The 25,927-nt window shown below is 40.4% G+C and overlaps 1 protein-coding gene across 2 annotated transcripts; it reads right to left on the bottom strand.

Moving 5' to 3' along the window:
* Positions 1 to 543: 543 nt before the first annotated feature.
* Positions 544 to 25,927, bottom strand: LOC117958060 (TANK-binding kinase 1-binding protein 1-like). Of its 2 annotated transcripts, none has more exons than XM_034894304.1 (14): positions 25,917 to 25,927; positions 22,828 to 22,834; positions 16,435 to 16,672; positions 16,040 to 16,171; positions 11,942 to 12,046; positions 11,340 to 11,490; positions 7,991 to 8,184; positions 5,619 to 5,686; positions 5,430 to 5,536; positions 4,739 to 4,929; positions 4,357 to 4,638; positions 2,752 to 2,832; positions 2,433 to 2,660; positions 544 to 1,104 (listed from the first exon to the last, which is right to left on the bottom strand). In XM_034894304.1, exons 3-14 carry the CDS (start codon positions 16,663 to 16,665, stop codon positions 976 to 978), a joined length of 1,899 nt encoding a protein of 632 aa, XP_034750195.1. In that variant the 5' UTR covers positions 16,666 to 16,672; positions 22,828 to 22,834; positions 25,917 to 25,927; the 3' UTR covers positions 544 to 975. The 2 variants fall into 2 exon arrangements, with proteins under 2 accessions (XP_034750195.1, XP_034750196.1); XM_034894305.1 differs by having other exon boundaries at positions 16,441 to 16,672.

Genomic DNA, 25,927 nt, shown 5'->3' with positions numbered 1-25,927 from the left:
CCACCACCGAGAATCTTTATTGTTGAAGTGCAACCTCCTTTTTCAACTAACTATAAGAAATTTTCCAATATTTTTTGAAATATCGAGTCAGTACCTCCTGATCATAAGCGTTCAACTGACAAAGGTTTTCATAATTATGAGTCACATAGTTATTAAACAGTTGTCCAGAAAGGTCAGAACTTTTCTCACTTAGTACTCATAAGAATAATAAGAATAAGAATAAAATTTCACATAATTATAAGAGGAAAAAACAATGAAAAGACAAGGAAATGATAATGAATGACAACAATAAATTAGATATATCATTGTAATTTTTCCTATGATCATAAAATACTAAGTCCTAATGACAAGATAATAAGTAACAATTATGAGGAAAAAAACATTTTACAATGAAAATAAAAAGTATGTGTACTGGTATGCACTTTCATTATCACACTGAGAGATGGCAGTAGGTGCTTTCTTGCTGTATTTCTTAATTTTTCAGTATGTTTTACCACTGGAGCATTTTAGGCTTACAGTTAGTTTACATAAAGTTTGTTTTTTAACTCCACTAGCTAGTGGATTGGCCTCTTATACTCTCATCATTGTCCAGACTTCTATGCTTCTATCATTTTACTAACTATATTATTTATTCGGCCTTTCTTTAACCTCTGAATCTGTCAGATGTTTCGAGCATGGCTTCCTGCGTCCAGGGCTCCTGTCTCTGTGTTGAGATATACAACACTGTTCACTTTCTACATCTGCTATTTTTTTTAGCAATCAGGTCTATGTGCAAATTAAGAGTTTGGTTGTGAAAGAAAAACACCATTTGATACAGAAATGTTGATATGGAAATTTGTCAGAGAGGTAAGTTTCATAGAAATAAGCATGCAGGCTTATCAAACCATACCTGGTTAAACCTAAATAGTAAACCATCAAGATGGTTCTGGTGTCCATCTTCGATGACCTGGAAGTAAAATGCTCGATATAAAATAGTCAGATCTTGCTGTTCTCCAAATGGGAGTCAATGTGTTTGATGAGTGCGTCGTCAGGGTAACCAGTTGGGAAAGTCAGCTGACACAGAGGACAGCTACGGACAGCACTCTCTTCTGACTCCATCCATAGCTGCAGACAGAGCGAGACAAAGCTGTCAAATTACTGAACCTCAAATTATGGCAAAATCACATAATCTAATCTTAGTTTTAATCTGAATTTACAGGCTTTGTAATCCATTAGAGCAATGCCAATTTGTTCAAAGTTGACAAGAACAGATGTATTTTAAAGCTGTTTTAATCAAGATTTTAAGATTTTATGTATAACGTGAAAATCAATCAATCAATCAACATTTATTTATATAGCACTTTACATTAACTAACAGTGGTCCAACGTGCTTTACATCAACCAAGGATAAACAAACACAACATTCCATAAAAGACAAGCTAAAAAAAAAACATGAGGCATAGAAAACAGTAAAACAGATAAAGTTGCCTAAAATCATCAGAAGAAGAGGGAAGTTCTAAGTTTTGATTTAAAATGAATAACATCTGTTATAGTCCAAATGTCAGGGGGGAGCTTGTTCCAGAGTTTTGGGCTAGCAACAGCGAAGACCTGATTGCCCCACTGTTTGTATCTCAACCTTGGGACTTCTAAAGTCCGAGATATCTGAAGACCGAAACAGACGATTTTGCCCACCCAAAGTTAAAAGTTTGGACAAATACTCCGGGGCAAGGCCATTCAAGGCTTTGAAAACAAACAATACAATTTTAAAATCAATTCCAAAATGCACCGGAAGCCAGTGTAGTGTAAAAAAAAAATGGGAGTGATGTGTGCACTTCTAGAAGTATTTGTCAAAAAGCGAGCAGCAGCATTTTGCACAAGCTGAAGATGTGAGATGGATGTTTGATTTAGACCAACGTAAAGAGCGTTGCAATAATCTAGAACTATTAAAGGCATAAATAGTCTTTTCCGAACGTGCCTGTTAAGAAAAGGCTTTACTTTAGCCAGGAGACAAATAAAAATGTGTTGTTTGTAGTGATAAATGCACAGACATTAATAAACTCTGCAGTCTACTTTATGGAGCATTTTAGCCTCTTTTGTCTTATAATATCCTTTTTTATGCAGATGACACAGTCTTCTATTAATTGGCTCCTCTTAAACTCAAGCTATATCAAGACTGCAATCTGCTTTTAACATTCTCCAGATATTTGTATAATCTCATGATTATAATGAATGCTGACAAGATTATTTTTTTTTCCGTTGTGCATCTCCCAGCCAACCATACACTAATGGTAAGTGTTGCATTTAGTGTGTTTGGTCTTCTCGTTGTTTTGTGTTCTATACCACATTTCTTTTTTTCCCCTCCTTTTAATTGTCTTTTGGCTGCCGCAGTAGAGCTAGTTTCCCCACAAGGACTGCAGCGAATCATTTAGTTCTCATCGTTGATTTCTACTCACGTTAATGGAGGGCCATGACTGAGCATGTTCAGTGTTCATGTAGGGAGGCAGATGGCAGGACAGGGTGGCAGGGCCCTCAGGAGATGAGAAGGATGGATGGTGGGGCTGTTTCCTAGGAGATGGGAATGAGGGGTGTAGGGGCTGCTCCCTAGGCGATGATGGGCCAATCCCAATTGCGCCAAGCGTCCGAGGCGGGCTTGCTGCCGGCGATAGATACGAACACACATCCTGTAAATGTACACAACACATATCTTCCAAATTAATAACCCAGTGTTTAAGTCGCAGGAGAAGCCACACACATTGTTATCATTGTCCTCACCTCTTCGTCATCAGAGGACTGTGGGGGTGTCACCAGTGGGGTGGGCTCAGGCGGGTCATCAAGGCGACAGAAGTGATGTACCTGGATGAAAGGATGGGCAGGGGAGAACATGGTGATAACTGCTACAGTTTAAAGGATTCTAGAATAGTGTGTTTCTGGACATATAGTGTAACATTGCATGAAACAGTATGTGGTCACATGTTATGGCACACATAATTTTTTAAGGAAGCTTAAAAAGTAAAAAAAAAAAAAAAATGCTATTGTCAAGTTTTATAGTTAATTTCTGGAAACGTTATGGCAATTTGGTTTGGTAACCTGACAACTGCTAAAAAAATGGATTAGAAAGAATTATGGCAATACACTGGCAATAAACTCAAATCATTAATACAACTATACAATCTCCAATGACAAACATTTGTAGCCGAATGAGTCATTCTGAAGATGTCAGTGACTTTGGAAACTAGTTATTTTACTGTGTAGTGTTAATAAATATTCATACCTTACATTCATCCACTTTATTCTAGTGCATAATTACATCCAGACAAGTGCAATAATTAGTTATTCTAGTGCAATAACATCAAAGTGACATTGTATTAATTTATTTATTTAACTTCTTTTAGAACACAGCTGGCTGTGGTTTGTTTTGGTCAGGTTGTTTCATTTCGTTTTGTTTCTCCGTCTTTAAACGCACCCTAACAAATGTCATGTTAAAGTCCCTGTTGATTGGATCCCTCAGGTCGCCGTAGAAGTGCAGTACCCAAGGAAAGAAGTAAGGAAAAGGATGTAGAGGAGTGTTAATAGTATGTCTATTTTTGGATTGCCCGCTCCCACAAGATTAGTGTTAGGTCCCACGGGATCCAAATCCCAATGCTGTCCTCTAACCCCGATCACCTTTAAATCTGGTCGGAGCAATCAGATCTCAATGAGTCCACAATGTGTACATTCCCATCTGTACTTAGAAATGTACACTTGTGATCGGATCACTAAGGACGGATTTTAAAAATGTGGTTTTAGTTCAGTGTGTTGGCATGCTAACACTGGTTACAGTAATTAGCACTGATCACTAAAGCCCTATTCATACTAGTACTATTAGTCATTTGAACTGCGGAGGTTGTCTTAATCCTGTGCAAATCTGCCATTTGTCAACAAAAAATTCCACTGCAAACACAGATGTCATGTGATAATACTTGTACTATGCGAATCGGAACCTCAGTGATATGGAGTCACATTGGCTATTAAAATGAAAGTTTTGACATAACCTTGAGATCATTTGTGGGGATAATGTCATTAAAGTTAAGTCAAATACACACTTTACTTATCGTAACGTTGTGGGGGTTAATTTCTAAATCACATAAGGTCTCCTGGTAATACTAGTCCCTTGTAAATAGGGCTTAAATCTATTTCATTCTGAGATTTTCTCACCAGTCTTTGATCATTAAGGATATTTTTTATAGATATTTGCTATATCTGTGAGACAGTGGTAGTATGAGTGAGGTTGTTATCTATGAGAACACATCAGATTACTAAAGTCATTTTCAACGCAGACTGTTAACAAAAAGAAAAGTCACTGATCTAATATAAGTAAATGAAAGCTGTGAGTCTCACCTCAGCAGCCAGAGGGAAGCCCAGGTCCAGGGCACAGTGACGTGGACTGCTGCTCAGACTGCTACCACCACATCTCTCTCCTCCCCCGCCTCCTCCTCTCTCCCCTCCAGCACCATGAGCCGAGGCCGGTCTGACCAGGCCAACCAAAGAGGTACGTAGCTGAGATTTGGTTTGGCCGTAACCCTGCATCTCCCGAAGGAGGGGCCTCGGTTTGGGGAGGGTGGATACTGGATCTCTCCTTAGCTGAGCTGCGGATCTATGGATACCTGACGGGTCAGATACCTGGAAAAAGAATTTGCATATGCAGTAAATCTGTAGTTTCACACGGAAACACACAGTCTAATTTTCCCACTAAGTTACACCAAAATCTTTCCAGCCTCACCTCCGAGTAACTACGGCGACCCTGGAACTTTGCTCGTAGACGGCTGCAGGTTGGCTGATGGGAGTAGGAGGCGGGGCCATTGCTTGCGGACAGAGGAGGAGAGGGGTTGGGGAGGTGCCGGTCAGGGGAAGGGGAAGGGCGCTGGGTGGAGGTTGGAGAGAGACGCTGAGGAGTAGCGGTAAGACGAGATACTGGAGGAAGAAGAGAGAAAGAGAGAGAATCATGAAATTATTTAGGCTTTGTCTCTACTACACCTGCACCCCCTTTGTAATAAAATGTTTGAATTTAAAATGTCAGATCTATAAGCACCACTGTTTGAGTTAGTTTGGTTATATCACTTGACGTATATTAATAAACTAGCCTCATAAATAAAAAGCCCCAAATGCTTCTTTTAGGGGTTGTGTTTGAATTTGTTTGAATTGACATGGTTGCAATGACTGAGCGTTGTAGAGAAGCTTGTCACTGATAAGACGTAGATTTCTTCCATCAGTCTATCATGTAAAACCATCCAATAAGAAAACAACAGAAATAATAATTGACATTTCTAGTTCTGTTTTCATTAGCTGCCAGCTGCCTGAATACAACACATTTAAAGAAAAGTAAGAGGTTTCTGATCTGTGTACATACAATGGCACAACATATGTAATGATAACATGACGTCCATAAACCAAGAAGCCAGTCAGCTGCCTACCAGGCTCCTGTGAGACAAGTCGCAGGATGTCACTCTGTTTCACAGCCAAATTGCGAACACGACCCAACTCCTCAGTTAGCTCTGTGTAGGCTAATGCTAGGTTCACCCTGCAAGACAAAGAGAGCGACTGATGAAATAAAAACATAAAAATGACAAACACTATGGACTGGTTTTAAAAGTAAGACTCACTGTTCATCCCCGGCTTTCTTTATCCACTCTACGTCACAGTGCTCACAGTGTGTGGACAGGTCCCGTGGCTGACAGAGACACAGAGCTGTGGTTAGGTCTGTAGCACTTCACAACTTGTCTCATACATTTTCATTTAATGCTTTTATCTTAGTACATTCCTCTGCTAGTGTTTAAATTGAATATCGGAATATTGGAGCTACTGAGGGAAGTCTGAGGACATTGAGCCCAACATGGTCTAGCAGTGCACATCACATGGAGGGGGCATGTTTGAGGACGCTGATTTAACCCAGAATTGCAATTATGTGAAGGATTCATCCAGGATATTAAAAAAAATGAGAAGCTGGAAGCTTAAAGCAGCAACACAACACACAAGGGCTGCGAACCACACAATGAAAGAAAGAAACAATTTGAAACATGGCTTTATGTATATACACCTTGACACCTTGAACTGTAACACAGAGAGCGGGCTTGTGAGGTCCAAACGGAACAGCGGATGCTGGAAAGTGGACCCAGGGGCTGAGGTCACTACCGACACAGCACAACACCTCTTAGGTAGATAGGTATACACTCATCCAGACCAGCTCAGGTCTCATTCTCACTAATTGCAAACACGCACGGAGAAGAGACTATATATTTAATGTTATGAGCTAGGTTGTCGTTGTCATTTGTTCTATGAGCCCAGGTTAGCTTAGCTCTTTGTAACAACAGTCGAAGATTTGCAGCCACTGGTATTGGTTAATTTCAGTGTGTGGCGAAAATCAATTTGCAGAAATGTGGAGCTTGTGAAAAAGTAAATCCTGTGAAGATTAAATTTAATGCATTTTGAGAGGGTATCTAATTTAACAACTCTTCTTGGTACTCTACTGAAAGCAGCTTTGACCTCTGTGGAATAATAGTCAGCTGATGTGATGAGCCATTGAGTAAAATCAAACCGTTAATGGATAAAGCTGGTCTTTTTTTGTATTTTTCATATTATCAGGCATATCACCATGGCAAACATGAAAATCCTGGTTATGAACATGTTTTTGAAGTATCCCAAAGTTTTTTTTTGTTTAAGCATGTGTACACCACATCCCATTTTCAGAAACTCGAATAGCTGGAGTACTCCAACAGAAACTACTTAAACAGACTGACTGATCTGCAGCCATGTGACATAACAGACACACACAATTGGGGCAGCCAAAGCATCTCACTTTTGGAGCAATAACGAATGTCTATGTTAACACACACCATGACAAGTCAAAATATTCATACATTTTGGAATTTTTTGAATTGAATTTACATCATTAGATTACAGATTATAATTATTGTACATTATGTTTCTGTGGCTCTCTGCCTAATGGTTGTTAAAGACGTAAATAAATCGTAAATAGTGCCTTTTCAGTGGCGGATTAAGCCATATGTCGGGCTCTAGTCAGTATTTGTGGCTTCATGACAAGGTATGTGGGATTGAGTCAACATAAAATGGGATCACCCAGTGCACCAGTGTGGTTCATGGATGTGTTTTACCAACAATAGAGCTCTATGGCACAGAGGAAGAAGATACATCAGGCTGTGATACACAACTATACAGTTTAGTAGATACATTCACTGTTGGTTTAACGCTTAACATGGGATGTGTTGATAATAAGAAGATTATAGAATAGTGCTACCATTACACTCCAACTGCACCAGCTGGAAGAGTTTTGAGACCATCCTCACCTAACGATGGTGATGTTTCTGCTGCGATTCTATTGGGCGGCTGTGGCTACGTGGTAAAGCGGTTGGCTACCAATTGGAAGGTTGGTGGTTCCATGTTGAAATGTCCTTGGGCAAGACAATGAACCCCGATGCTGCGTCATTGGAGTGTGAGTGTGTATCTGATGAGCAGGTGGCACCTTGTACGGCAGCCTCGGCCACAGTGTATGAATGTGTGTGAATGGTGAATGGTTCCTGTACCATGTAAAAGCGCTTTGAGTAGTTGTTCAAAGTAGAAAAGCGCTATATAAAATACAGCACAGCACATATAACTGTCAAACCCAACCACACTAAATTGTGAGAGACACCATGCATTATCGAATAGGCTGGCTTGGTTATTATTATTTTATAGCAGTTCTCTTGCTTTGGATTCATTGGTCTACATTCTACAATTGCTAATTTGTTGCCAAATTTTACAATTTAATTCATAAATTAAAAACCTATGTATTTTAGTTTCATTGCATTTTGTCATTTCATGCCCTACCCTCCTTATAGGAATTACCTTATACAATAAATAAAAAATGCATCCTCTGTACAATGGCCTTCAAATGTGACAAAATGGAGGTTGCGGTAGATATAATGAATCTGAAAGTATCACAGATGTAAAGATCCAGTCTTTTAAGGATTAGGCCTACCTGTCTTTGTGCTTCCTGTAGCTGGGCTATCTCCTGCTGCAACCTCTGGAACTCGGCCCTCAGCTCCTTCTCCCTCTGACAGGCTCCCTCGGCTTGGTGCCTTGCCCCCTCCAACTCGGCCTCCAGGCGCTGCAGCTTCAGGTCTGACAGGGCGTCCAGACTGTGGGAGCTCTGAAGCGTCGGACCGCGGCCCTCTGACAAAACCACACAACACGACACACAACAGCCTTAATCTGTTTCATCTGTTCTCCATGTTTTTTTTCTTATAAGTCACTAGTCTAGACAATGATCAGTAGAGGAATCAAATATAAATCCTAAATCATCAATTTTTACATACATGGTAACCTTTTTTTGGAGTATTTTTTACTAGGAATGTCCAGATCGGCTTTATTTACATAAGTAATAACTAAGTAAGCAAAGTGATTACAATTAATTAGTCTTGTCTCTCAACACCAAAACTGTTTTCTTTAGGATCCCAGCAAACCCTGAACGAAAAGATAAACAGTTTCAAGTTCCCCGGTGGACAACGAAAACGACTTAGTCAATCTTAGATTTTCGTCTCGTGCTCCAGGGAATAACAGCCTGTAAGTATAGTTAAGAAGTATAGAGAATTTGAGTAATCCACTTCTGTAAAACAGATAAATAAAGGTCTTTTCACACGAGAGCTTTTGTCTCACCTTGTAATATATTTTAAATGAGAAGGGAGTGGGCTGGTGTGGGGCATAGGTAATCGGAAGGTGTATGTCCATTATTAGCAAAGACAGTCAAAGAAGTGGACCAACACATCCCTGTTTCTTGACGGAGACCAGTGAAGGAAAATAGAAGCACTTTCCGGTGATGGCTAATCGTTAGCCTATTTAACAAAAATGTCTGCTAAGGAGCTATAACAAGAGCTACAAGGCAATGGAGCCTTTTAAACATTGTTGTGCTTCTTTAGAAGTAAAGAATGCACAAACAGATTCTTGAAATGCTTCAGATGTAAAGTTATTCACTGTCAAAGTGGTGCCAAAATGAATGGCAGTCAATGGGATACTTACGGCAGGTGATGGCTTTATAGCATTAAAATGGCGCCGTAGGAGCTACGCTTAAAGAGGTGAGGCTTACCCCCTTGATTGTCAGCAGCACTTCCCCGCTTACCATTGATTTCTATGGGAGCGGCCGTGCAATGCATTCTGGTAGCTGACTTTGGAGAAGGAAGGTGTCGAGTCACCCGCTCCCCATTTGCATTAAGTTGAATCCAGCTAACTTTATGCAAAAGAGAAGCGCCTCTCAAAAGCTGACGAAAACCATTTAAACTCTGCTCTGTCGATCTGAAATGAAGACAGATTCAGCAACTGCATAGCTTATTTCTTGCTTAAAATGTTTTGGTATAAATCAAACTGTGATTAGGAATATAGGATACAACAGTCAACTAATGTCATTCAGTTGTACCAGCAGGGATACAGTAGTGCACAGAGTCCCCATGGTCACCAAACTTTTACTTGCGGAGCGTTGTGTGCCCGTCTGTTCACATTAGGCAAAGGCAAAGTGGCTTTATTTGGATAGCACATTTCAGCAACAGGGCAATTCAAAGTACTTTGCACAATAACAGTTAAAAAAATAAAAACATAAAACACAAGAACACATCAGGAGCACAGTGAGACCGCAGATCCAAGCACCTATGTTATTGTTATGCTGGGTTTCTACTAGTCTATACTCCACCGTATGTCTTTCATTTTGGCAGGATGTCCGTTACCTTCCGCTTTCTTTGTGTTGGCATTTTAACCTCGGTCGATGTATGAGGACTATGGTTAACTGCTCCTCAGATCTCTGCAGGGTAAATCCAGACAGCTAGCTAGACTATCTGTCCAATCTGAGTGATCTGTTGCACGACTAAAACAACCTTTGAACGTGCACATGTCCTACCCAAACAAGTTCCTTCCTAAGCTTAGCACCTCCCAAGACAATAGTTATTGGTTTAAATAAATGCCAATTAGCAGAGAACCTTTTTCTTCCATCCCGGAATACGGTATGGACTTGCCCGACCCTCCTCCGCAGCGTGGTGGAGGAAGGTCTGGGAAGAACAGCGGTAAGACCGAGTTTCGCTGACGGTGGCCAAAGTGCCCGGATCTTCACCACTGTCCCCACTCTCCCAAAGTTGACTCAGAGTCAACAAACAAAACCCTGTGATACCTTTTTAAACCCGTAAGTTGCATTAAATGTGGTCGTGCACCTCTGAATCTTTGTAACTAGCGTGCACTGCACGTTCCATTTCAACATGGTGAGCTTGGAAAACATTTTGAGCAGGTTTGCATAACCTGCATAACCATCTGTACAGACCACAGGAAAGAGAGACACAACCCCTTAGGAAAGAAGATATATTTTACTTGAGGGTGTAGAAAAACATGAGAGACCCCTTTGTCAAAGCTAAAAAACTGTCTCATGGAAAGAGTGTTCGTAACATTGAGAGACAATGTTTATAATTAAAATAAACAAATGCAATGTGTGGCGCAAAGTTGGTGTTTACCATGGATGTACTGTTGCCAGGCAGCTTGCTTTCCTTTACTTCCACTCTCTATTTCCGCTCTACTACTTCTTGCCTATTCACAGATTATTATGTTTGTATTCCCCCTGGTGTCTTGGAAAACTCTGCAATAATCAATGTGTTGAGCATAAAGGTCTCTATGCGTGCTCGCAGCTCATCCACCATCTACTAGGCCCACGCCATGTCTTAAACAAATACAAAGAAAGCTTTATACTACATGGCGTTTTATTCGAAAATACAAACAAGTACAACAACCTCGACCTTCATTTTCCAAGTTTGTACTGTAGCAAAGCAGCTAAACTAGCTTTATGTTACAATAAAATACGAGTCTGATCTTATATTCTTCATTATCATACTGAGACCTGTTAACATAAACCTCTGTCTTTCACCTTACTTTTATGAATGTTTTATTGTGCATATTTAAGACCTTCAGAATTTTAAACTCAGCTTAAAGACAATCCGCCAGGGACAGCATTTTTAACCAACTCAAAATAACTATAAGCTTGTAGCATAGGAAATCTGCATGAATGGTTGCATTTTAGCCGACAAAATAGACGGTTGCCAGTCTGAAATAAAGGACCGACTGTTACAAAATGTACTACAAATTGGTACAGTGGTAAATCTGCCAAAGATGTGCTTGATACAGGTGTGACGGTAACTACAAGGGCAGAAATAAGTAAAAGGTTGATTGTAATTTTTGTGTTTTTAACTCTGAAACGGGGCACCTGACTGTTTAATCTAGTAGTATTAACTACTAATACTTTACTAATACTTGCAATACTATTATGAGTGGTAGTGCTTTCTGGTCATCCAAACCGAACTCACCTCTGGGTACGTTCAGGCTGGCGTGGAGTTGAGAATGATGTGCGTCTTTGCTGCGGAGTTGAGCACTGAGTTTCTGAAGGGAGGTTTCTCTCTGTCTGACAGCTGACTCCAGACTGCAGATCTGCTCCACATGCTGCTCTGCCAGAGTCGTCTGACACACACACAAACACATGGGTGAAACTGAAACCCAAATTGCTGCTCAACATTTTACCATGGAACATTATGTATGTGTGTGTGTGTGTAAATGTAATTGGACTGTTCTTATTTAGCGCTTTTTCTAGTCTCAACGACGACTCAAAGCTCTTTTACAAAGTACAGGAACCATTCACCATTCACACACATTCACACACTGTGCCCAAGGCTGCCGTACAAGGCGCCACCTGCTCATCAGATAAACACTCACACATATTTACACTCCAATGGCGCAGCATTGCGGGCAACTTGGGGTTCAGTGTCTTCCCCGAGGACACTTTGACCCGGGCCAGGGATCAAACCCCTAACCTTCCAATTGGCAGGCGACCACTGTAGTGTTGTGTGTGTATATGTGTATGTGTGTGTGTGTGTGTGTGTGTGTATGTATGTGTGTGTGGGGGGGTGTTTACCATCTTGTCTAGGTCTCTCTGGACATTGCTTTTCTCCAAGTGAATCTTCTCATAAGCCTGGATGACTTCCTCCAACCTCTCCTCTCTTTCCTTACTCTTCTGGAGCTGAGACAGAGAGAGGGGGAAGAATCATTAGCTCATTAGCTGAGCTTATTTAATGCACCTGTGCCATCATGGCTGCCTTTGGTGTTGTCGCCTGTCTGTTGATACATGTGACCATTTTGGTGAGTAGATTGAAACCCTGGGTTATGCTTTAAGACTTACACATTTTGATGCAGTTTAACTGTCTGACAGGAATCAGTAGGAATAACCAGTAGTAAGTGATGATGGCTACTGAAAGTAAAAGTCATTGCACATTACTGATGAACCTGTTTTTAATGTTCAAATGTTTTCTAACTCGTAGGTTGTCATTTCATTTTTAACAAACTTTGACTTCAGTTAACAAACCTGTGCAGCCTTTGAATAACTGAGTATTATTTAAGATAGATAGGTAAGTAAAGCATATTTTAGGGTGAAGGTCCCCAGGTGGTGTTGTAGAATAGTTAGATTCTGATGGTGGTTGCTCCTGTGGAGCCACTGCACCTTGCCACATTATGGCATTGTTGGCAGGATTTCTGTAAAAGCAGAGACGTGTGTTTTTTGTTGTTGTTTTTTTTTCCTTTTTTTGTTGATTGACTTTTTTCAGTATTTGTTAATGCATTGCAAATTTTAGTAGTTAGTATTTAATATTGGCGAAACAGCAGTTGAGCGTGTAGTTAATCTTATTTTTGGGGACAGGACAGCTAAAAACCTGAAAGGGAAGAGAGAGGGGATTGACATGCAGCAAAGGGCCGCAGTTCGGAGTTGAACTGCGGCCTGCTGTGTTGAACGGTAAACCTCTACATATGGGCGCCTGCTCTACCAACTGAGCTATCCGGGTGCCCTGCTCTGCTCTTTTTTGATTTGGCCTCTGTCTCACAGAACCCTAGCCAACTCCAACAATCCCTGCAACAGTGTCACCGGCCCCATGTAAGAGCACCCCTTGAGCACTCAAGTCGATTAAAAGTCAAGAAAAAAGGGCTTCAGAACTTGTTAACTTTGACTATGTCATCAAGAACAGGTGTTGTAAGAGGAATGGCAATGCGGATGCCCTCTCTTGGCAACACTCAACCAGTACATCCACCACTGACCACCTGGCTCCTAGCACTCTTGTTTATGAGTTCATGCAGCAAAATGTTCCATGTCACTCATACTCTAATCTCCATGTCCTGCAGAAAACAGATGCCAACATACATGACTTCCTGGCATTTTGGACCAGAAAGAAGAGGCCGGATGCTAGAGAAAGATGCAAGATGTCAAATAAAAGGAAACTCTGGCATTGATCAATCAATGGGATTGCATTGTGGAGCAAAGATGGGGTGCTTTATTGCAAGTTCTTCTCCCCAGAGTGTGATGAGGTTTTCTAGCTGGTTTTGCCTTTGTCACTTAAGAGTCCGGTCTTTTAATTACCTGCACCATGAGGACGGCCATCAGGGTGTGGAACAAACTATTAACTTGGTGTGGCCGAGATCTTACTGGCCCGTTATCCACCTAGATGTGAAGCGCTGGTGTCAAGCGTGTGAAAGGTGCCAGGTAGCAAAGGACACACAGTCGCCAACTCGTACGTATATGGGCCACCTCCTTGCTGCACTCCCGAACTATATCCTTGCTGTGGACTTTACGCTGCTAAAGCCCTCCAAGAATAGGCAGGAGAATGTGCTAGTAATCACTGATGCCTTCTCAAAGTACACCCGGGCAGTTCCCACCCATGACCAGTGGGCATCAGCCGTGGCTAAGGTACTGGTAAACGAGTGGTTCTGCCAATTTGGTGTTCCCAGCCTTATTAGAAATGTTGAGAGTGCACTGATCTAACAGCTTTGCAGCTTGCATGGCATTAACAATTCCCATTCTACCCCTTACCACCAGGTTGGGAATGGTCAATGTGAACGTTTCAATCGCACCTTGCACAACCTTTTACGTACCTTGCCCACAACCAGGAAGAGAGATCCTGGCTGCCTAAAGTAATCTTTTCGTACAACACCCACACCGCATAAATCTACTGGTGAGTCCCCTTTCTTTTTGATGATTGGATGAGGTCTCCTTTTACTGGTTGACTTCCTGATAGGAAAGATCCAAGTTCCAGAAGAGGGCAGTACTCACAATTAGATTGTGGAGCACCAGGCCCGGCTCCAGATGGAATTTGAAGGAGCCAAGCGGCACCTGCAAGTGGCTGCTAACCAACAAAAGGTACGTAGGTCACAATCAAAAGATGATGCTCTCCTGCAAGATGGACAGCTGGTCTGTCTTAAGAATGTAGGAGTCAGGGGCCGCATCCTGTGCAGCCTTTGTATAACTTGGTATTAGTAAGGGTAAAAGTAAGGCCCACATTGGTGTGAAAAGTCCCCAGTTGCCAGATGTACAAAGTGTATAAATTAGCTTACAAGACAATCTGGCAAAGGATTTAGGGAGACCGTGGCTGAAAGAGGAATCCTGACATGGCTTGATTGCCCCAGTAATTGTTTGCAGGTGATCACTCTGGCTGGAGACCAACATCGAAGCCACAACATAACAGGAGTACTTGGGCAGGCTTTGACAAAAGGTACTTTTATTGGATTGGTATCTGGTGACTTTCGAAGTTATTTGAGTTCAGTTTGAGAGGATTTGTGACATGTCACGTTATCCCGCTGCATGTAGCCCTTGAAGATGGGTATACTGTGGTAGAAAGAATTGACATGGTCAGGTCAGAAATACTACTATACTAAAGAAGCCCAAAGTATGCCAAGAAAATATCCCCCAGTCTCAAATGTAAAGAGTTTGAGACCTATGCCATGCTTGAAGACAATGCTACTGTCCACTGCTGCGTCTTACCTTGAGTGTGATATTACCTATTTATATTTAAGTATTAAACATTACTAAAATAGTCAAGTAACAGAAATATTGCATATCTCTTATTGTAACCTTTTTAAATATGAATTTAAAGCTAGGGCTGATGGCAACTGTTTTGAATTTCAAGATTTTCCCTTCAGATTATTCATTAAGATGTTTCCAATGCTGGTTTGAACTTCAGCGCATAGTTTTGACCATGGTTTAATGCAAAAATTATGATTTTTTTTTTCAAGTTTAAAAAGCAGTTGAACAGGTATTTACAGTATGACGTTTTAATGTAGAGCTGTCCCTTTCCAATACAAATCACTACTCTCTCTCCCCCATACAGATCAGTGTTCAAACTGAACAGGGATCAGACAATTGCCACAACAGCTCAGTTACATACAATCGTATGTGTTAAAATCACTGAAGCTGTTTTCTTCCTGTCCCTTGAGTGAATTCTGTGTGAACTTTATCAGGATGCAGTATCCTGGAGCCATGAAATAACTGGCCTTTAAAAATTGAAATCTGCCTGCTTCTATGGGAATTTAACATAGGGGTATGTATATTTATGCCGCCTGTATTTTCAGGAAGAACATTTATTTATCCACATTACATTATTCATTCACAAAGAAAATTGGTGTCCTTAAAAGGTTGAATTGTCCTTGTCTTTTTTGAATTAAGCTATTAAGTCCGATTTCCAAAAATTGTTTTTTATTCCTTCTTTTTAATCAACTTTAGCATGGGTGTGTAAACTTCCTCAAGCCACTTTAGATTGACAGTGTTACCCAACTGCAATTGTTGTTTTGTCCCGTTTTTGCTAATAATGCGTCGGGAAACAGTGGCCTCCCGGTCGAGGCCTTTATGCTGACTAGAGCTGGTTTGCAAACGTGTATCACACGGAGGAAGATTCACTAGGGTCAGGGAATCAGGGATTGGTTGCTTTTTTCTGGCTCTCTGATTTGACCAATTATGTTGGCTATAAAACTGAGGCTAGGACCTCCTACCTCATTAATGGACACAGAAATACAGAAATAAATGAAGGTGAACAAAAATGTAGAAATAAATGTAAAGCATTAATTCAGTTATTATTGTATTTATTTATACATGTATTTACTCATTTATGAATTAGTTTGAGACTTAAATCATGTTCTATCCTCCATACTTCTACACTTGATTCTTTCATATTCCCAGATTTCTACAATGACACAGTACCTCATGAGTGAGAGAGTTGATCCTCTGTTGTAGGTTGGTGGTCTCTGATTGGATTACACTGGTATCCTTGATGATGGGATCACAGGAACAGCACAGTATCCGTTCCTCTCCAAACTCACTGATCATAGGAAACTGAGAGGAGAGGAGATTGACTTTCAAGAAAATAATACAGTCATGTTTTACAAGTCTGGAGCTCGTTGATAAAAATCGAACAATAAAAGGTGATGTAGTTGTTGGAGTGGTAGGTTTTCTTTACAAGTTGTGGATAAATGTCTACTGTGTTTTACTATTGTAGTTTCTGGGATCTCTTACTACCCTTGTGTCCCTTATTACAGGCACAAATGGAAATAAAGTGAGTTGTGAGTGTGTTTGTGTGTGTGCGCGCTGCTCTCCACCTTGACCTCGTAGTGTTTCAGCTTCCTCTTGATGCTGCTGTTCTCCCTCTCCAGACTAGCCAGCCGGGTCTTAATGTCATGATAGGCAGCAGCCAGGGCCAATCCTGATGCTGGGTACATGTCTTCTGGCAGCCGATCAGCCGACCAGCTGATCCCGGAAACAGCCACATCATCTCTCAGCCCCTCTCCTCCCAGCAGCCCCAGCTCTCCTCTGCGGAATAGATCCATCATCAGTTAGCTGTAGAAGTGGGGAAAAAATGTTCTAGTTGATCTCTGGGAAAACATTTTGGGAAAACAGGCAGTAAGGCTAGTAGCCATGTCAGCCAGTAAGTCACATTGCACTCTTCACCTCACACAACAGGGACACTAATGGCAACAAATCTGCCAAGCCCCATGTCCTGGCAAAGGTTTGCTGTTTACCATCTGCTGCTGTAAATTACATTGTTTGTTCCCTGGCCCCCTGTCTCTTACTGGCAGTTTTGCACTTTGACATTGCCCTGTTGTATTACTGTTTACAATCCTCATAGAGCGGACAAGTTACGTGATCGACTAGACGGAGATGGCGGCTTAGGCGTGGCTCCAAGCCCGACTTTGCCAAATTGTTGATACATATGGTTCCAACTTCGGTGTTTTACCACTGGATATTGATATAGTTACTTAAGTCGGAATGGCAAACACAAAAGCTACCTCAAACCACATTTAACTCAGATTCAGTCTCAGATTCAACAGGTGGGGGTCGACAATGATGCGCCAACTGCTGTCCTTGTTCAACTAGCATCTTTGATTACAAGCCTTGGCTCTCTCAGATTGGACATGAACGACCGAAGAACTACCATTGAAAGCAACTCAAGTATTCTTGACAGCCCTGGCAACGCTTTTTGGGAGATGGAGGTGAATCTGGCAGACATGGAGGACAGAAACAGAGCATGCAACATCTGCATCGTCTGACTAAAAGGGGCTAGAAGGTGCTTATGCTATCCAGTATCTCTCATGCTCGCTGCCTAAGTGGCTCCCAAATCTAGCAGATATTCAGATAGAGCGGACTGAATGCTACTTGTTACTTCCAATGGCATTATCTGACCATAAAGGGCTCCTTTGCGCCGCGGCCCTTGGCCAGTTATCTCAACGTGCGGCTGAATGGTGCTTCAATACTGCTTTACTAAAAAATAAATCCTATATCACTCAGTTGATTGCTGAGTTCCAGATATTTGCATGAATTATTTTGGCTGTGTAAAAGACCCCATAATATTGTGGGACTCAATAAAAGGTTTTATTAGGAACATTACCATACTATTCTGTGCTAATGCGCGCAAAGCTATGTCACTGAAACTGCAAAACCTTGAAGCTGAGGTAACCAGACTAGACAGACACATTGTTACAAAATGATGTTACTGATTAAATAGCTTTAGAACCATCATTAGTCAAGAAATAAATAAACAACATTCTGAAACAGAAGTCTTAATTTCTAATTCACAGAACAAGACACCGCTATTACTTTCAGCGTGTGAGACCTAGTCACCTTCTCGCTAGATTGAGATCCAGTGATCATTTTGCAGTTATTCCCGCTATTAAATCTTCAGATGGTAATATTAGAACCAACCTTGTTGAAATAAATGACATATTTCCATACACATTGTGCCATTTTTTTACATACCAACTTTTATCTGTACATTGTGAAATGTTTGTTTACCTTGTTCAGCTTTGTTGTCCTTGTTTTTAACCATATGTCTATTCCTTTGTGTTTACTTTGATAGCAACAAAGAGCTGGAGTCCAATTCCCTTTATGTGTTGACACTACTTGGCCATTAAAGCTGATTCTGATTCTGCTGGCTTGACTGACAGCACGTGGTGGTAGCATCCTTTTTGCGTAACCTACTTTCCTATTTTCCAGATCTAAACAATCAACAAGATGGCAGTAAGCAGATTCCAAATTATAGATGTTCAAATGTCTCTTCAAAAACCTAAACATTTGTGAAGTCACAGATGTGTCTGTGTCTTTTTATTATCTATATGGATGATACAAGGTCTGACAATATAAGATTAAGACAGCATATAGCCAATCTGCAAGACCTCATGTCTTGAGATGCTAAGATGAGCCAGAAGATCTGAGCAGCTAGATGGAACGTGCAGCTCTGCAGTGTATTAATATTTCATAGATGAGCATCGTTTAACAACAGCCATACCTCTTCCTTAATGGCGTGAAATATGTGTCTCACTTTGTACACTTTTGGGAATTGATGGGGTGGGTATGTGAGTTAATATGACAGGGCTGTGGGGGAACCTCAGACCAGAAAGGTTGGAAAGCACTGATATACAGTATTTTATATTATTGACCAACTGGTATATTACAAACATGCCTAAATAGTTGTGTTGATCATAAAACCATTTTGTTATTTGAATTACAATAACATATCTCCTAGTGTGACTAATTTCATCCTTCACAAGCAATCTAACATTAGCCCAGCATGGATAAAGTCTATGCATCAAACATGTCACCTGAATACACCTATCATGTCACAGTAAAGCCACATTAAAAAAGTTTTTAAAACTGGTTACATAGTTATCATGTTTTATTAACCTTGATTCTCAGGATCAAAATCAGCTTTATTCGCCAGGTATGTGAACACATACGAGGATTTTGTGGTGTGTGGTGATCATGTAGTGAGTGTGTGTGTGTGTGTGGAGTGTGTGTATGTGTATGTGGTTGTGTGAGGCGTCAGACTAGCTATCTATAGCCAACGCTAACATTGACTAATTTATGTCAAAAGCAGTAGCTAACGAACATTTATTGCCAAGATATGGTTTCATTTTCAATATATTTAAAAATAAATAATACCATATAATACTACTATATACTAACGTTACCATTCACAGTGCAAACTTATGAGAACACTTCAAAATTCTTACAACACCTCTCTGTAAATGTTGATGGACTGTATTAATATAGTGCTTTTCTAATCTTAAAGATTACTCAAAGTGCTTCTACATAGTACAGGAACCATTCACCATTCATACACTGGCACACACTGTGGCCGAGGCTAGCGTACAAGGTGCCGCCTCAGATCGGGGGCAAGTATGGGGTTCGGTGCCTTGCCCAAGGACACTTCAACATGAACCACCAACTTTCTACCATTGAGCCACAGCCGCCCTCTGGTCTACAGTAAAACCATATCTTGGCAGTAGTTAGCTAATGTTTCTGCTTTTTGAGATAAATTAGCCTTAGCAACAGATAGCTCCTTTGCAAGCTAATATATCAGCAGAATGAAGGTGAATAAAACACGCTAATGTAACCAAAGTATTAAAAACTACAACATGTGGCTATAGTGTGACATGTAGGTAGGTATCTAAGGTTACAGACCCCTGTAAAGCATCTTTTAAAAATAAAGTGCTTGCCAGCTGACTGATAACATTTTCTGTGCTGATGCCTTTAAGGGGCTGAGTTTAATGTAGTCAGACAGTAATTGGGCACAGATCAGGAATAATTATGGAGATAATTGACAGCCCTGTCTGATGCCACGGTTTGGGTTAAATCTAGGATTTAATTCAGCAGTTTGCGTTCCTATACAAGGATTGGATAGCTAAACAGATATTTTGTAACCCAAAACCGAATTTCTCCAAGGCCTGGAATATAAATATGTGTTTGACAAATGCCTTACAGAAATCTAGGAACAGAATCAAACTGGCATCACTACAAAAGTCAGCATAGTGAATAAGGTCAAATACATCAGTCTGATGTTATTAGCAATATGTCTATTTTTAATTAAGCCAATTTGAGTTTAGTCAATAATATGGTCCAGCACACCTTTGATCTTTTTGGCAAACATCTGAGTGAGGATTTTCTAATCATTATTAAGCAGGCAAATTGGCCGCCAATTTTCAATGAGCAGTGAGTTTTTCTTAGGTTTTGGAAAAAGGGTTACAAGTCCTTGAGATATAGTTGGAGAAATTTTTTTTTCAATGATCTATAGATACCATGAAGGAAAAGCACTAACTGATCTTCAAAAGCAATATAAAATTTCAACACCTGGAGATTTATTGAGTTTTAGGTGTATTATGTGAAGCCGTACTTCCTTTTTATGTCATTGGACTGTCTAAAAATTATTGTTAATCAATCTCAGAAGAGTTTGTTTCTGTGATAAAACCCAAAAAGGTGTTAGCTGATATCTTGCTGTACTGAGATTTGTACAATTTGCATGTAAAAAGTGGAACATAAAGTAGCTATCTTTTTATGATCATCCGTAATAACACCATTGATATTAAGTTTTGTAAAAGAATTGTATTTACATCAAAACCTTTCTAATGAGAAAAAATATGTTTCTCATCCTCCAGTCATCTTCTCCTTGATCTCACAAAAGCTCCCGCTTTCATTCAGTATATTTCCTTAAGCCTAGTTTGCAATGACAACAAATCTTGTAAGTAACTAGCTGATACATTTGTAGGTGAGATTTTATTGGGCACAGTCATTCTAGTAATTTGTGTTTCCTCCCATATTCTAGAATTAGACAAAGAGGACCCAAATCTCTATTTAGCAACCTCAAATTTAAAGAGGTCCCAATTCATGAAAAGCATTTATCAATTGAGGCCTCAAACAGAAATTGTTTGAGGATCTTTTTGATCACAACATCATGTTGCAGAACACAATTATTCAGTTTCCAAATAAGTGCCTCTAATTGAGTGAATAGAGTCTGATTTAGCAAGATTACAAGATTTGTAACAACACAGCTCTATGGTCTGTTAATGGAGGCATAGGTATTACATTCATGTTATTCACATCTAAACAATAAAAAATTAACCATTAATCAATGCGTGACATGGAGGTGCAGGCCTAATTGTTCCACGTATAAAGTTTGGCATGTGGTTTTGAACCTTTTATGTATCTGTCAATTGAGAATTGTGCATAAATAGCTGCAAACCAAAAGCGGCAAAGTTGTTTCTACTCGCTCCGTCAAGCAAAATGTTAAAATCCCCACCCAGAAAAATAGAATATTAAGGTATTTGGATTACCAGTGTGTAAACCCATCTTTCTAAGACATCAAACAAAAAGTAATTTTCAGATAAGATTAGCACGCTCATTGATTAGGCCAGCAACAATATTCTGCAACTCAGCCTGTGTTATGCAGCTTTTCATTCTCTTTTTCTCTGATGTGGTTGGAGAGTCAGGGTCTGAGTCTGGCCAAGGTGACAGTGTAGTTTTTTATTTAAACAGACACCCCCCTATTTGTAACATTCTAACTAATTAACACAGACTTATTCACGCTATTACTTTTCAAACTCAGTAGATGGCTCATGCGCAGCTCAGATATGAATAAGCTTTGCTGTGAGCAACCATAGACAGTTAAAGAAATGGACCAACAGATCCTGTTGTTCTGGAAAGAGACCAGTGAAGGAAAATAGAAGCACTTTTCCGGTGATGGCTAGGCGTTACTGCGCTGCCTCCAAATAAGCTTGGCGACGTAGTTGTGACGTTTTACAACGTTTGGGTTTTACTCCTAATTTCCTCCCTTGTCGCCTTATGTTACTTCCTGTCTTGTGTCTGTTCTGTTTCCTGTTTTATTTTGATAGTCCGTTTCTCTGTATAGTCTTGTCTGGTTTTACTGCCTGCTGTGTTTTCTAGCCTGTCTGATTGTCCTGCCCCACCCTGATGTGTTTCTCCTTCTGTATCTCCTGTCCTTTGTTTGCTCTTTACCTCTTGTATTTAACCTCTGTGTTCCCTTTGTCTTTTGTCAGATCCTTTTGTGTGTTCCTGTCGGTGTGTTCAGCGTTTAAATCTTCCCTGCGATCCATCTTCCCTGCAATCCGTGTTCCTGTTTTTGGTGTTCTTTTTTTTCACCCTGGACATAGGATCTCTTTTGACATTTCCCTGTTTTCTTTTAAATAAACTTCAACATCAACTCTCTCCTGCCTGCCAGCCTGCCTGTCTCTGCAGTGGGGTCTTCAATTTCCTTTGCTGTCAAAATATTCCTTTACAACAGCCACACATGTATGAATGCACAAATCCCTGTAGTGAAGTACATTGTTTAATAATCAAAAAGTGAAGCATAGTTATATAACAGAATAACTTGAGTTGAAGTTAGCAATCAAACGTAAATAAATGTAAATCATGCATGATGCATTTCTTTTATTTTTTATTATTTCCTTTTTTGTTGTTTCATGCAGCTTCTTCTTTTGTGGTTGCAAGTCGCAATTAATAAGTAAAAGAACTGCAATGTGTCGGAGAGCCACGAACTGAGCTCACAAGACTATCAAACTGAAGTCAAAGGTGAAGCCATGTGCTTAGTTTGCGGAGAACAGATCGCTGAGTTAAAGGATTATAATTTGAATCACCACCACTTCTAATACTACTACAAAACATGCAGAGAAATACAACTTGACTGATGTAAAGTGGGAAAGGACATCTTTGCTAAAGCTTTGCTAGTTAAACTGCAAAATCAACAAGGCTTTTTTACCAAGCGTTGCACATCCAGGGATGCAGAAGACCAGTTTTGTGATATCCCACAGAATCGCCAAAAACCGTAAGCAATTTTATGAAGAAGAATTTATTAAAAAGTGTTTGGTGGACTCTGCTCCGCTAATATGCCCAGAGAAAAAAGAGGCGTTTGAGAATATGCCGCTTTCCAGGCAAACAGTAACGAGAAGGCTTGAGGACATCGGGGGGACCTTGGAGATTCAGCTGCAAAGCAAAGCAGACAATTTAGAACTTTTCTCCTTGGCTCTGGATGAAAGCTGTGATGTCTACGACACAGCCCAGTTACTAGTTTTTTTACATGGGATAACGAAAGACTTTGAGATAACAGAGGCTCTGGCAGCAATGTGGTCAATGAAAGGGATGACGACGGGGAGGGATTTGTTCACTGAGGTAAATGCATGTTTTTGACAAAATGGAACAAACTGGTATGTACTACAACCAATTCAATTCAATTGGATTTTATTTATAGTATCAATTCATAAAAAGTGTTATCTCAAGACATTTTAAAGATAGAGTAGGTCTAGACCACACTCCATAATTTACAAGAACCCAACAGTTCTAGTAGTTTCTTCCAGAGCAAGCAACAGTGCAACAGTGGCAAGGAAAAACTCCCTTTGAGGCAGAAACCTGGGACAGACCCAGGCTCTTGGTAGATGGTGTATGACGACCAGTTGGGGTTAGAATGAAGAGTGGCAGAAACAGTTACAAAAAAGGAGTTTGTAGTAGTTCTTTGTAGCAGTTCATGGCACAGCAGGACAATGGTTGTCTGCATCTGACAGGAAAAATTAAAAAAGTCACTGAAATGAACATGCATTGTATTATACATCAGCAGGTGTTGTTTAAGTCAGTGCTTAAATTGAACCATGATCTTGATGTAACTAAAACAGTTAACTTCATCAGGTCAAGAACATTAAATCACAGGCAGTTTGTGTCACTTCTGGAGGAGTATGAAACTGAACATGGTGACATGGGCTACAACACAGCTGTCAGGTGACGCAGCCTGGCCAAGGTGCTTAAAGGAGTATGGAACCTGAGAGCAGAGATTCAAGAGTTTAGTGATATGGAAGGCAAAGACATCCCAGAGCTCTCAGATGTAAACTGGATGGCTGATCTTGCATTTGCTGTTGATATTACTGCACACATGAATGAACTAGCTAAACAGCAAACTGCAAGGTAAGGGCCTATTTGCAAATGCAATGCAAAACAGGGACATAATGCTGGCATTTTGTACTATGTCTGCTTCACTTTTTTCATATCCTAATAATACCATGTGTGCCCTTACCAGTCACAGCTTATCAAAGACCTTAAAGAATTTAATTTAGCAGTCCCTGTTTCTCATGGGGCCCCTTGGGAAAATTAATTGCCCACCCTTGACCTAGTATCTCCTACTTGTCAACTGTGTGTTAATAGTTAGAACCCCATAGTAAATGTAATGAGCTTAACAAAAAGCATGGATGTACCACACATAATCCCAAATCTGTTTTATGCCGAACATCCGTGCATACAGTAAGGTTGGCACATTTGGTATGGATTTATCCAAAGTTACTGGCTGAACTATATGGTAAGGGTAAAGGCATTCCAATTGTATGTGCTATACTATAGCATACAGGAGTTTCAAGATGATCAATCATAGGTAAGGATTTTAGGTCTCTCCTTGGTAAGTCTTTTTCTCTGAGTCTGGGGACAAGGGAACCTCATCCAGTGCTTCTTCCAATGGTTCATTATCATACTGATTTTCCTTTTCCAACACTACATCCTCCTGCTGCCTCTCAGCCTGGTTTGATCTCAGCAATTGACAACGTTTTTTGTTTGCGAGAAGTCTGGGAACCCGAGGACTGGAGGGTCAAGCATACAATCTATCAGCCGCTCCAAAATGCGTTGATGATCTTCAGGCCACTCAATTTGCTTGTACGATGGTACTCCTTTCCCTTTTTCTGTGAAACGTCTTATGTTTGTCTTTCTTTGTGGCACATTGTTGTCCCCTGTTGTCCCTTTAAGCAAGTCATACAGTTGCCCCGATATCCATGAGAAGTTTTATATACATTAACTGTAATAGCTTAATAATCCCACAATTGTTCGTAGCTCTCCTACGTTGCTTAGACTCTTATCTTTCAAAGCTCTCACAGCAATGATGTCAGGGTCAATCTGACCTCCTTCAGCGGAAACAATCCTACCTGGATAGCGGACCCTACATCTAAATAATTTGCTGGGCTATAATTTGACTCTGTATTTCCTCAATACCTGGAGAACCTTTCTGACGGGACTGACATGGTCGTTGAATGGTTGACTGTACACTAGCGTGTCATCCAGGTAAGACAAATTTGGACACTCCTCCGTGTAGCGTTGGAAGCTGCTGGTGCATTCATTAGCCCAAATGGGATTCTTATCCATTCATATAGGCCCCATGGAGTCACAAATGCAGTCAAATGACTGATGTCTTCATTCATAAAACCTTGATGGTAGGCCTTTCCTTGGTCTAATAACGAAAACTATGAAACCGTCAAGGATATCCTGCACTCGAGGAATCGAGGATGAGTCTTCTTGTTTAATTCCCTGTAATCAATGCAATCCATCTTTTTTCCTAACACAGACAACTGATAAAGCATAAAGTGAGTTGGATTTCTTTACCCAACCTTGTGCAATCAGAATCAGAATGCTCTCACTTTGCAGGCCTGTTAAGACAGTGTAGAGAAACATACTTTGCGATAGGACAGGATCATGTCTTAGTTTAGATTCTGCTTCTTGTGATACAAACAGGATTTTTTGCCTCAAGTCTAAAGCACGTATCAGGAAATATTTCATTAGTACTTTGAACCGCCGACTGCTTGTACAATTCTGTTGCACCTTTTTCTTGGTAGTGGGATCTGAGAATCCTCCTCCTCCATAGGTGAGGTAAGGTTGGTTTTGCCCTGGAGATAGCTACGCAGTTCTAAACCTGGTGCTATTGCCCTTATAACTGCGTCAATCTATTTCAGGAAACCCCTTACTGATGCCTTTTTGATCTAGTGTGATAGACTAGAAAAGGCA

The sequence above is a fragment of the Etheostoma cragini genome, chromosome 15 (assembly GCF_013103735.1).
Source record: "Etheostoma cragini isolate CJK2018 chromosome 15, CSU_Ecrag_1.0, whole genome shotgun sequence".
NCBI classification, from domain to species: domain Eukaryota; kingdom Metazoa; phylum Chordata; class Actinopteri; order Perciformes; family Percidae; genus Etheostoma; species Etheostoma cragini.
This window is presented reverse-complemented; position numbering and strand designations above follow the sequence as displayed.

Excerpts from the sequence above, each read along its gene's own strand:
- LOC117958060 (XM_034894304.1), bottom strand. The coding sequence starts at position 16,665 with ATGATGGATCTATTCCGCAGAGGAGAGCTGGGGCTGCTGGGAGGAGAG. Across the intron at positions 16,172-16,434 it reads TGAAACACTACGAGGTCAAG|TTTCCTATGATCAGTGAGTT; the intron begins GTGGAGAGCAGC and ends CTCTCCTCTCAG. Across the intron at positions 2,661-2,751 it reads AGTCCTCTGATGACGAAGAG|GATGTGTGTTCGTATCTATC; the intron begins GTGAGGACAATG and ends GTACATTTACAG.